Genomic DNA, 12,604 nt, shown 5'->3' with positions numbered 1-12,604 from the left:
CTCTAGGCACTTCTCGGAACTAGACCCGATCGTTCCCTCACGGCTCCGGACGAAGACAGTCTCGGCCGCTCCGCTTCCCTCGAGCCTGCGCACTCCCCAACCGACTCCGGTCCGAACGTCGACAGGAAGTCCTCTCGGGACACTTACGGTCCGGTCCCCGAAAGCCACGCGGCCACTAGATCGATTTGTCCACCTATACGTACATCATAGCTCCGGCTTCTGCCGCGCGATCTCCGTGATATATTTCCTCGTCAGTCGAGATTTTTTCATCGTTCAGTGTCGACACGGGTTTGCCATGTGCCCTGCACACAAGGTACTAGTGAACTCCGGAACGGAAGTGAAAACGATGTCGGCAAATGATTTCATTCTCGAACTACATGCTGTATACAACACATTTCATTTGATCTCAAACTCGAGGATACATGCGTATGCCGATGAACTCTAGTCTCCCACTATGCTTAGCCGGAAAGTCTTCAGCTAAGACTGCTCAAATAAACGCAATGATATCCCGATCAACTCCCCACCTTCCCCTTCCATACAATTTAGAAACTTCTAATCGCGGGCAGCGACTTCTCTTCACAGCTACTCGCTACGCGCCACCCAACAAGTGAGGGTTTTCTTCCTCCAGACGACCCTTCTCGCTTGTTTTTCCTTTAAAGACCGTCTGCTCTGCGTGTGGATCACAATCGCTTACTGTCCCTCGGTGAACTCCTTCACTCTCCTCTTGGAATTACAGTCAAGTCTTCCCACTACGTGAGTCGACTAGACTGACGAATCAATATTCAGAGAAACGACGGATATGTCTATAGAAGAGGTGCTCAAACGATTCAAAATGTACGAAGACAATGAGAAGGCCATTATGGACATCGAGAGGAACAACGCGAAACAAAACCCAGTAGCAGGAGATGAAGTCATGCTTGTCAGAAAGAGCTCGAGACAGCACGGAAGAAATGCATATCAGCCAATAGCAGAGATCGGGGATGGTCGTCAGCGGCGAGACAGCACTAATAACTCCCAACGAAACTATCCCCGGCGCGAGTGTAGATACTGCGGGAGCAGTCATCAGCCAAGGAGGTGTCCCGCATACGGAAAAAAATGCTCCAGATGCGGGCTTTTCAATCATTTCGAGCGAGTTTGCATACGAAATGAGAAAACGCGGCAACTCACGGCAAACTATGGAAACGAGGAGGAAAGCGATACAGAACAGTTTGAGGTTACATTCACCACAACGCTCGAAGAAAAGAATAAACCGAAGAAAAAATTCTCCGTCAACCTTTCAATCGGTGAAGAAAAGGAGCTAAGAGCTCAAGTTGATACCGGCTCCACCTGCAACTGCATAAGCTTTCGGACGTTCAGGAAAATTGAGAGAATGGGAGCAGCTTCTGCTCTAAGCAACGAGAAGAAGGTGGAAGTGCGAATGTAGGATAACACATCCACGACAGCAGTCGGGATGACTCAAATCGAGTGCCATTACGAGAATCGACCGTTCCGTCTACCGTTTGTCGTGTTCCGGGGTGAGCTCGAAACCCTCATCTCGGGATACTGGGCGGAGCGAATGAGCATCGTTCGTTTCCATGATAAAGTGGAACGAATCAACCGAGTGGAGGAAAATGCAAACAAAAAGATGCAAAACGCGTATGATAAACTACTGACAGAATTCGCGGGCATTTTCACCGGTCTGGGAGAGTTCGATCAGATGGTTACGCTGGAATTGAAACCCGAAGTGCCTCCGAGACAGCAAGCACCTAGGAAAACGCCGATCAACACCAGAGAAGCGCTGATTAAAAAGTTACTTCAACTAGAAAAGGCCGGCATAATCGAAAGAGTGAATACGCCTACGCCTTGGATATCGAACCTAGTGGCAGTACCAAAGTCGGACGGATCTATCAGAATAACATTAGACCCGACACATCTGAATCAGGCCATCAAGCGGCCCAGGTTCCCGATGCCGACGCTAGAAGACCACCTGCCCTTGTTGGCGAAGGCCCGAGTGTTTAGCACAGTGGATGCAAAAGACGGGTTTTACCAAATGAGACTAGATCCGAAATGCAGCCATCTAACCACGTTTTGGAGTCCTATCGGGCGCTTCAAATACAACAGGATGCCCAACGGTCTCTGCTCGGCCAGCGAAGAATACCAACGGAGACAAATGCAAGCCTACGAAGGGTTACGTGGAGTCCTCGTCGTGGCCGATGATGCAATAATCTACGGAACAGGGGACACGGATGAAGAAGCTGTAAGGGACCATGATACGAACCTGAGAGCACTTTTCGAAAGGGTCAAGGAAAAAGGTCTGAAGCTCAACAGAAGAAAGCTACAAATCGCTAAAAAATCAGTGAAGTACCTCGGCCATATCCTATCAGACGCTGGAGTCAAGCCAGATCCAGACAAAATCAGTGCAATAAAACAGATGGATGCACCGAAAGATGGCAAAGAAACAGCAAGATTCCTCGGGATGGCAAATTACCTCTTGCCGTTCATACCGCGTTTTGCGGACATCACAACGCCTCTACGAGACGTAATGAAGCAGGGACAGGAATTCGTATGGTCAGAATCTCAACAGAGAGCGTTCGAAGAGATAAAAACGCTCCTAACGCAAGCGCCTACACTGGCATACTTCGATAACTCCAAAGACGTCGTCATAATGACAGACGCCTCAGATATCGGTGTGGGCGCGGTCATTACGCAGGACAACCGGCCCGTAGCATACCACTCACACGCATTGTCACCGACTGAGAGGAACTACGCCACCATCGAAAAGGAATGCCTTGCGATCGTATCTGCGTGCTCCAAGTTTGACCACCTCATATACGCAAAACGGGGAGTGATCGTGTTGTCGGATCACAAACCGTTGGAGACAATCTTCCGCAAGCCATTGGAAAACTGTCCAAGAAGACTGCAACGGATGCGCCTCACTCTCCAGAGGTACGATATCGTGGTGAAATACATCACAGGAGCAAGAAACGTCGTAGCCGATGCGTTGAGCCGCGCTCCGTCCCAGGCACAAGCTTCGACAGCGGAGAGCAATCTGAGGCTCGAGCTTGAGATCACAAAAAATCGGCAGAGCTGCCGCGTATCGGACCCGTTACTGGAGAAAATACGCGCACACATGAAAGACGACGCGGCAAGCTCTCAATTGATGGAAAACCTGCGAAACAATAACCGGCCGGAGCAAGAAATCACGAAAATCTTCCGTCCATTTGTGAGCGAGCTAATCGCTGAGGACGGGCTCGTGTTCCACGGGCACGCTTGTTATATTCCACCCGCTCTGCGTGCAGAAATGCTGCGTCGCTGTCATCGTTCACATCTTGCCCGGGAGGCAATGCTCCGGCGGGCTCGAACAGCAATATTCTGGCCGGGACTTTCGAACGACATCAGAAATTTGGCGGAAAATTGCGTGGCGTGCCAAGAGTACAGCATTGAGCAGAGTCCGGAGCCCCTCATATCGGGCGAAATACCAAGAGCCCCTTTCGAAATAGTCCACCAGGATTTGCTGGACTACGGAAATCAACTGTACTTAGTCACTGTTGACGGATACAGCGATATGTTCGACCTGACACATCTAGGAAAAAACAGCTCAGCGACGAGAATAATCGAAATCACCAAACGTCTGTTTGCTATGTTCGGGAGACCGGTGCAGCTGAGAACAGACTGCGACCCGCGCTATATGTCAGCGGAATTCAAGAATTTCTGCAGAGAATGGGAAATTCGTCACTCAACAAGCAGTCCATACCACCACGCGGCGAATGGCAAAGCTGAATCGGCGGTAAAGGCCGCCAAGAGGTTGCTACGGGAGACGAGCGCTAATAAGGAAGACCTGCAAATGGCACTGCTAGAATGGCGAAACACGCCTCAGAAAGACGGCCTCACCCCAGCAGAGAAATTCCTCTGCAGACGAGCTCGTACCATGCTCCCCTATCGAACAGGAGACCTGAGGCAACGTGTGCACAGAAACATCACGGCTCTGATTGCCGAGCGGCGTACAGCTCAGAAAGAGCAGCACGACAAGCATGCGCATGTACTCAGGGATCTCAAGATAGGGGAGGAGGTCCGGATAGAGCCCACGAATTTCAGCAAAAAATGGTCAAAAGGCGTCGTGACCGAAGTAAAGGGCCGTAGAAGCTACGAAATAGAAATGGAGAACGGAGGCCGAATAGAGCGCAACCGCCGGTTTCTTAGAGCCACACGGAACGGAAGCGCAGAAGCGGAAAACGAATGAGGAATAATCAAGAGCACTGTAACAAAATACTGTAATTTAGATCCCTGGTTATGGAGCAGCTGGAGCTCGATGGGAATGTTCTCGAACGGCAAATGTTCTCGAGTACTTGACGAATTTAGTTTTTGGTTTTCAGTCATTTGTTGTGAGAGGCATGTCAGGAGAGCTCCCGATGGGGGTCGCCTTTGTGTGGCGGCCGGCATCGTCTGGATCGTAATGTAAACAATAAAGAGTCAGTTGTTACAAGTCACTCAGTAGGATCTAGTGGCTCGATCGTTGGAATCTAGAAAACAGATGGTTTACTGAGTCGAACGCCCTGCTAATATCACAGAAAATTGCCGCGCTATCAAGGCCCTCGTCCGAAGCTCTCGAGATCAGGTCCACCTGTTTTAGAGCTGCATCTTCGCAGTTTCTCCCCCTTCTGAAGCCGAACTGATTCGGACTCAGGATTTTCTCTTCTTCGACGAATTGTGTGATTTGTCGTTCGAGGATTTTTTCAATGATCCTGCTCGTTGCTCGTTATCGGTAATAGCGAAATCGGTCTATAGTTCGATATATCAGCGATCGACCCCACTTTATGAATAGGATACAAGAGCGCGGTCTTGAGATTCGATTGGTATCCTCCAGCACGGATGATCGTCGAGATCAGGTCGTGAAGAGGAGCAGCAAGAGCCGTGGAGCAGCGCCTTAGAAGCATGCCAGGAATGTTATCCACCCCAGATGCCTTCGAGGTGTTCAGTTCCTCTAATATCTCAGCCAGCTCGTGCCTGGGTGGTACCAAGAAGCCAGGGAAATCTTTCTCCCTCCATGAAGGCATTCCCGTGTCGCACTACGGATCGAACTCGTCTGGGGACAATTGTGATGCAGACTCTCCCATGGTAGCGAAAAATGTATTTACGCCGTCCAGGTTCCTGTCGACAGTTCGCGGGATAAGTGATTGTGGTTCGCGACCCCCTCTAAAGTACTGGGTCACGAGTCTCCAAGTCGTAGCCGGGCAACCCTCCGCGTTCTTGAGTTTGGACTTGTAGAAGTTATCTTTCGCCTCCCTAAGTAGGGTTTTAAGGTGCGAGCGGTTTGCCTCGTATATGATCCTAGTTTCCAGTGATCCCCGCTGTCTGTATCGTCTGAAGAGTTTGCTTCTTTTCCTAATAGCTCGCACCAGCCCTGGATTCATCCACTCCTTCATCGGTTGGTGTCGGGGTTTTATTTCGGAGTAGGTGGTGCATGCGTCGACTGCCGACGAGCACGTATCGATGAAAATTTTTGATTTCTTATCTGCATCTTGCTCTTCAAATAGTGACACCCACCTCTCCTCGGCCAATATATTCTCTAAGCAGTCGTAGTCTGTTCGCCTGGTCATTTCCCCCGAAGTTTCCTGGGAGTGGTATTGGAGTGTGAGTTCTGTCAGGTGGTGGTCTGAAATACCATCTGAATCTTTAATCGATATCTTCATCACCGAGAGTCTGCTGAGCTTCGCCAGGGCATGGTCTATAAGTGAGCTTGTAAATTCGCTTATTCTAGTCGGGATGTTTTCGTTGAGGACTCGGAATCCGTTAGAGCTGACGGTCTGTAGGTACCTATCGGATTGTCCTGTATGAGTTAGGAGGCACATTATCCCCCAATAGAATACTTTCCGTAGCCCTGTTGAGTTCTCGTAAAATTTTGCATAGATCATCGTCGATGAAAATATCCTTGTTGGAGATGGTGGGGCTCGGAGAGCGGTACACCGCCGCTAGTTTTAGTTTAGTTCCTGCGACAATCACCTCCACCATAAGCACATCACAGTCGTCAACATCTATATGGATTTTGGATGATGGAAACGTATCCCGAACGAAAATATCTGAGCCTCCCGATCTGTGGGAGTTCTTAGTTAGAGGTGAAGTGTCCTTGAAAACCAGTCAGGGTTATAAGTTGTTCGTTGTGGGTGTTTAGCGACGTTTCCGTGAGGACAATTATGTCCGTCTCCAGCTCAAGTAGGGTTGCGATATAGTCGTCAAAATTAGCTCTAGCACTTCTTATAGTAATTGATTGGATATTTAGTAAATTATTTCCATTACCAATTCTTTCCCCCCCGGGAAGTATGGTGAAGATATTCATACACGCGAAAGAAAAAAATCACACACCGCTCGACCCGTGCTCCTGCTTGGAATTTTTGGGTGCCCTTCGTCGCCTGTGTACAGAGTGGGATGTGCAGCAGAAAGTTCCGTCGTCTGATGTGATTGAGGACAGGTATTGGTGGGTTAGCCCTCTGGTTGAATTGTACAGAGGCTGCAGGCTATTTCAGTCGATTCATATCATCCTCGCATGAGATCACTATGACCGTGCTTTCCCGATTCCTTTTCATGCAGAGTTTACCTGCCGGACTGATCCTAACGAACTCGTATTTTAGAGCTTGATTCTTCTGTAACGCGAGACAACGGAGGCGTTTCAATTCTTTCGGGATCTTCCTTGCCACATAGATTGGCATTTTGGCCGCCTTTGAGCTGATCATTCGCGCGTTGAGCTCCTTTTGTTGTTTTCGTAGCTTCGTCGTGGCGTCGATAAACTGATCGCATGTATCTTTACGGTGGAATTCGGCCACAATGTTCTGGGTGTTAATCCCATTGACGATTTTCACCGGTCCGACTCTGCGAGCCGAGTATATTTGGTCCTCCGTTATTTCCATCCGGGCTGAGTGGGCCATGCGTGAGACGATGTCCTTCTCCGTCAGTTTCGGCTCAGATGGGAAACCTGTGATCTCGATGAAATTTCTGAACATCATGGCTTCCAGAGAGCACAGTCTTGTCTTAATCTGCCTGTTTTCATCCTTTAGTACCGAGATTTCTTTGACGAAATTATCGAGTTTGAGGTCCACGTGTTTGGTGATTTCCTTAATAATCGCCTGATTCTTCGTATCAGACAGCTTCTTGAGTTGCTCAAGTTGTTGGTCGGAGAATACACTCATTTTGGTCAGCGTCACGCACTCATACACTAGAAAGTCGAAGCTTTTCCGGAGACGGTCGCGCGGTGTGGTGTTTACTATTCGATGGATGAACGCATTTTTCAACTTTCAATTACTCCATCCTTATCCTCATTCGTATTGAAGATCCATCTATTGCCTATGGTGCGTTTTCCCCTAGGAAGTTCCGTGAGTTCCCATACATTGTGATGTTTCATTGAAGCAATCTCTTCGAACATGGTCTTCAGCCATTCCTCTCTGTAAGGCGAAGTATATACTTCATTGATGCTGTTGGGCGCGTCCGCCACTTCATTTACACTAGTGTTCTGTTGCTCAACGCTAGATGGCGCTGCATCTGCGTAGCTGAGTTGGTATCTATCGGGCGCCTTCAGCTTGGATCGATCCCTGAGTCTGCGGCCTTCATGACTAGGTGGGTTAACCTAACCAGACCTTTTTTTTTGCGGGGCCGGGAATAAAAATGCATGTTGCAGACCGTGCACAGCGCCTCACGGTACGGTGTGGGAGTCGCGAACCCGCTAAAAACCTGGTGGTTCCCCAACCCCGCTTTCGGGCGGGGGCGCCGCTCTCATGGACGGAACTGGGTCAGCAATACTTCGAACACATGAGAGCGGGAGCTGCTCTTACCCACTAATCTAACCCCGCTGCCAAAAAAGTGTACGCGTTGTCGTGCGGCGTTGTGAATGATGATCGTGTGTTGTTGTTGTTGTCATCATCATCATCGGACTTTATTAACTGAGTTAGTTTTCTATACCTACTATTAATATACATAAACAAGACAAGACAATGGCAGTCTGCATGACTGCGCTTCATTCCGGCTCGGCCCCGGAGAGGGGAGATTCCTGCCGTGAAGCAGATGATATGTCGAACACTGCTCCCCGCAGTTCCGACATCTGCACTCATTGTTGTTGTGTGACGTGGTAGATGGTGAACGTTTTAGATCGTACGTGTTTACGACGCTTGCCAGCCGCCGATTTCTCCCCCTACTCTAGTGCCTCCCTGTTCGCAACGAATGTGAGTGTGTGTGTAGTGTTGTCTCTGATTGATCGTGAGTCGTTGTAGTGTATCGTGGTTGATGATGAACGTTTGCCGTTGTTACAGGTAATCTGCCTCCCCAGCCCTAAGGTCCATGAGAGTCCTTCGGCTCCACATCGGCTTCAGGCGCCCGGACAACTAGGCCGGACCCCCTACCCCGCCGCGGTCCTCCGACGTTTACCCGCCCTTCTCACCTCTTCCATCGCTGTTCACCTCTTCCCCCGTCATGACCCGATCCAAGAACCCCGAAAACCTCCCCCATTCCTTCGCGCCCCTCAGACCGAACTGGACCATTTCCCTTAGTCCCGGTCCATCGAAACCCATAACCCCATCTCACCTGACTTCACGGAGGGCGGCACAGCGCAGCACGGTGTGCTCAACCCCGTTGGACTCCCCCGAGTCGCAGAGGACACATGTGTCAAACTCCGCACGTCCGATTTTCACCATGAATGTCTGGAACTGGCCATGCCCCGTTAGGATCTGCGTTGTCCCGTTATTCAACTCCCAGAACTTACATTCGACCCACCCTCTGATATCCCGGATTAACTCCCTCGTCCACTTCCCTTTCGAATTCCCATCCCTTCCCTAATCCCACTGTTGTAAGCCAAGATATTGAGGACAGCGTGACTGTTAGGAAGATGACTGGCTGCAGACTGGCGCCGCCCGACGATGTCATGTTTATCATCGTACCGCGCAGGCGCGAGTATTCGAAGTAGCGCGCGGGCTCCCAACATGCCCCCTTTTCAGAGCTCCGTTTCTGTATTGAGCTCATTTGGACGCGGATCACATGGGACGTCATTTATGATGATGGTCATTCAAATATACAATGATATATTGATATGATTATTGGGAAAGCCTCTATACAGGTTCCTGGGTAATCTTGCTGCCGGGCCGAATGAAGGTATCGTAGACTCCGCGGAGCCAACTGCCGCCGTCATTCTCGTACCAGATAGAGAGATGTCCGTCGGCCGCTCCCAGTGGACAAGGTACTAGAATCGCTGTTGGTGCTCCTCGAAATCGTTGATTCTCCTTCTGAAGGGAGAGGAGAGTTTCAGTGCTCTCAATGTGGTGATAGCTTCGCGGGTCGAAGTATTGTTCTATTCCAAAGATTGAGGACATTTGTCGCTGTCCTTGTCTCGGTTGATTCGCGGCTCTCGATGCTCGTCATTGAGCTCAGCAGAGGACCCCGGGGACCGTCCCACACTGGTTCAGCTTGCTCTCTCTCGACAGGGTCCGGGGTGTCTCTGAATTTTTTTTCGTTAGCCACCACCGTCGATAGTACCAGTTTGAGGAATCGTTGGTTGCGTTCGACAACCCCTGCATTTTCCGGTTCGACCAGAAAACGGCGGCGACCGGTTTTTTTCACGACAGTTCCCTTGAGCCACGCCTTCTGATGACCCACAGGTTCCAACCTCACGGAGTCCCCCACTGCTAACGTGGCGAGTGGTTGACTCCCTTTGTCGTGCTGTCGTTTTTGCTGTGATCTCTTCTTGGCGATGTTTGCTCCGACGCCGCCAACGAGTTTCGGCTTCAGGTCCCTGCCTCTCGACGGCAGCATGGTGCGAGCTCTTCTTGACATAAGTTCTTCTGCGGGCGTCTGTCCGGCTCTGTCCGGCTCTCTCCGGCGTATTTCGCCACTCGAGAAGAGCCAGGGCACATCGCCGTCTCTGCCCGTCTGAAAGTCAGAGACGCTCCAAAGGGAGTAAGTCGACACCCACGCGCATCACTATCACCACAGTAGACGGAGCTCCAAAGGATGCGAACGAACTCGACCGTGTCCCGATGCAGACTATGCCCTACCTAACCTAACCTCATCTTCTTGCCTGTCGGCAGCCGCTCTGGCGGCAGGTACTTCTCCGGAAGCACCGGCATCTAATTCTTTATCGGCTAAGTCTGCGGAGGGCTCAGGTGCGCGCTCCTCTTCTTCCGGACCGCGTCAACTCGGCCTCGGCGACAGCTCGGCCACTACGACAACTCGGCCACTACGACAGCTCGGCCACTACGACAACTCGGCCACTACGACAACCCGGCCTCAGCGACAACTCGGCCTCCACGACAACTGGGCCACTACGACAACTCGGCCACCATGGAGACTCCTTCTTTATAGAATCGGAGAATGACTGAATGAAAAGACTTTCTGAAAGAATCAAGGTGACTCGGTATGCCTTGTCTCTTCTCACTAAGCGTCGGAAGAACGCGTCACTTGGTTTTATGAATCCTCTCACACAATCTTCGGAGGAAACTTGAATTGACTGGAATGTACTGTATGTACAGATTGACAACGTTGAGGGATTTCCGCTTCAAGGGTTCATTTTGTAGGTATGGGCGATGCCCCTCAAAGTCTCGCTTAAGGTATTGGTGTTTACGTTTTCTAGGATACGTAGAATTCTTCGGTCATTCTCAGCATACTTGTTCTTCTTCCCATCAGCGGCGTACCCGGCAATATAACGCTCCAAATCGGCGTCCTTGCTCTGTTGCACAGAACGGATTCCGTCAATGAATTTGAGCATCCCCGGGTGCTCGACACGGAACTGGCGCTGAAGACTGCGATGGGCCGCTTCCGCGTAGTTGTTCGTCCGGGATTCCCCTCGAAGCGAGCGCTCGTAGACGGTCCACATGGAAACCGGGAACAACGGGTTCCGGCGTGTCAGAGATCCATCGCCGCGAGCCTGGAGACGTCCGATATAATTGTCTTCGAAGTAATCCAGGACTGTCTGTAATTCCTCTGGCAAATCACTGCGGAGCTCGCGGAGCGCGACCTCCAGTCTTTCTGGGGGAATGAACGCGAGCGCCGAGATCATCTTTGCCTTGAGCTCGAAATCCGGTTCGTTACGATATCTTCTGCTCAAACCGTGAGCCGCGACTTGCTTCTTCATGTTTTGCACAAGATGAAAGAAGCATCCCTGAATCTGAGCATCGGGGAAGTAGGCGCTGAACGCGTTCATCAGGCCCTTTTCAAAATCTACGGAAACGCTCGTCGGGTTGAAGGCCGGCCATCCGAGTGTTAACATATCGAGCATCTAGCAGAGAAGCGAATGACGGGTTAGTTAAGGGGCTTAAGAATATAGGACAAGGCGACATTCTCAACTGCTACCGTCAGCTCAAACTTAATCTACGTTATCTTCTTTCTAGAAATTACCTTGCAATACGATTCTTCCGACTTATTCGGCAGAAGAGCGTAGCAAATCGGGGTCACGCATCCTGGACGTTCCGCAAGGATCACGAAGACTTGGGCGAACTCATTCGGGGCCAAACTAAAGGTCCCGTCACAGTAGATTTTCGAAACTCCCCCGATCCAGGAGGCCACCGTTTCTCTGCCGAAGAGGAAGATCCTGTTGGGATCGTCGGATCCCGAGTCACCGAGCAAGAACCGTTCCACAATCCCGGGGCTACTTTCATACACTCGATATTCTTCAGGGATGACGATATCCCGACGATCCGTGTAGTGCACCGAAGGTATTCCGACACGATTGCGAATTCTTTGTATCGTCCTTGTCAGCGATTTATTGCTCTCGATGCTCCCCTTGGCAGCCAGCGACGAAGTAGCACGTATCTTGTTGATGATCTGCTGCGGTGCTTCTAGAGTCTCCACCGCTCGACGTTTCATCGCTACCTTCTTCTGTTGGACTTCTATAGCTGCTGAACTCGGCATGTCAGTGTGAGCGCCTTTGATCGTGATCTCCCCAGTTCTAACAGACCTATGAACGCGGGCCGTGCACTTCTGACTTTTGCTGGCCTTGTATTGACAGCGCCAGAACTCTGTCTGTTGATCCTTACTCCTTTGCGCGAACACGTACAGATACCCGTCGTGGGCCAGTCTCTCTTTTCCTCGCTGACTTTCGACGGAAACTGACATCCTGATTCCTGTCTTCGCGGAGATGTTTCAGTCCGATGCCAGGCGTGGGATCCGTTCGGAAAGTCTTCGGATGCCTCGTGGTAAACATGCTGCACGTACGAGCAACGACGATAGCAACAACACCGACTACATTCTAGCACGACAGGCGGCGACTCTAAATACGGTCTTTCGGTCTAATGAGGTCTAAAGCTTCCCAGACCGTCTGTGGATGAGGGGAAGTGCCGAAGTGTTCTATGATTCTCCGAGGTCCGAGTGCAGTCAGCGGGGCGTTCGGGCTTTCCAGGATGGATCAAAAGGGGCAGATTCTCGGAGAAAGCCGGAGCGCGGGTTTACGTGCAATTCTATAAAAAAGGAGTCTCTATGGTGGCCGAGTTGTCGTGGTGGCCCAGTTGTCGTGGAGGCCGAGTTGTCGCTGAGGCCGGGTTGTCGTAGTGGCCGAGTTGTCGTAGTGGCCGAGCTGTCGTAGTGGCCGAGTTGTCGTAGTGGCCGAGTTGTCGCCGAGGCCGAGTTGTCGTGGACCGCTCTTCTTCGTCGGCATCGG

General features: G+C 50.9%; 1 protein-coding gene across 1 annotated transcript; it reads right to left on the bottom strand.

Moving 5' to 3' along the window:
• Positions 1-10,507: 10,507 nt before the first annotated feature.
• LOC100898720 (uncharacterized) lies at positions 10,508-12,063 on the bottom strand. The gene is made up of 2 exons (XM_003748339.1): positions 11,347-12,063; positions 10,508-11,227 (listed from the first exon to the last, which is right to left on the bottom strand). Exons 1-2 carry the CDS (start codon positions 12,061-12,063, stop codon positions 10,508-10,510), a joined length of 1,437 nt encoding a protein of 478 aa, XP_003748387.1.
• Between the last annotated feature and the right edge of the window lie 541 nt (positions 12,064-12,604).

The sequence above is a fragment of the Galendromus occidentalis genome, unplaced genomic scaffold (assembly GCF_000255335.2).
Source record: "Galendromus occidentalis unplaced genomic scaffold, Mocc_1.1 scf7180000077530, whole genome shotgun sequence".
Lineage (NCBI taxonomy): Eukaryota > Metazoa > Arthropoda > Arachnida > Mesostigmata > Phytoseiidae > Galendromus > Galendromus occidentalis.
The sequence above is the reverse complement of the archived record's forward strand: the minus strand, read 5'-3'. Positions and strand labels throughout refer to the sequence as shown.

Bases quoted from the DNA above. Each gene is read 5' to 3' on its own strand.
- LOC100898720 (XM_003748339.1), bottom strand. From the start codon at position 12,063: ATGTCAGTTTCCGTCGAAAGTCAGCGAGGAAAAGAGAGACTGGCCCAC. The intron at 11,228-11,346 runs GTAATTTCTAGA...CTTCTCTGCTAG, and splicing joins CGGAAGAATCGTATTGCAAG to ATGCTCGATATGTTAACACT.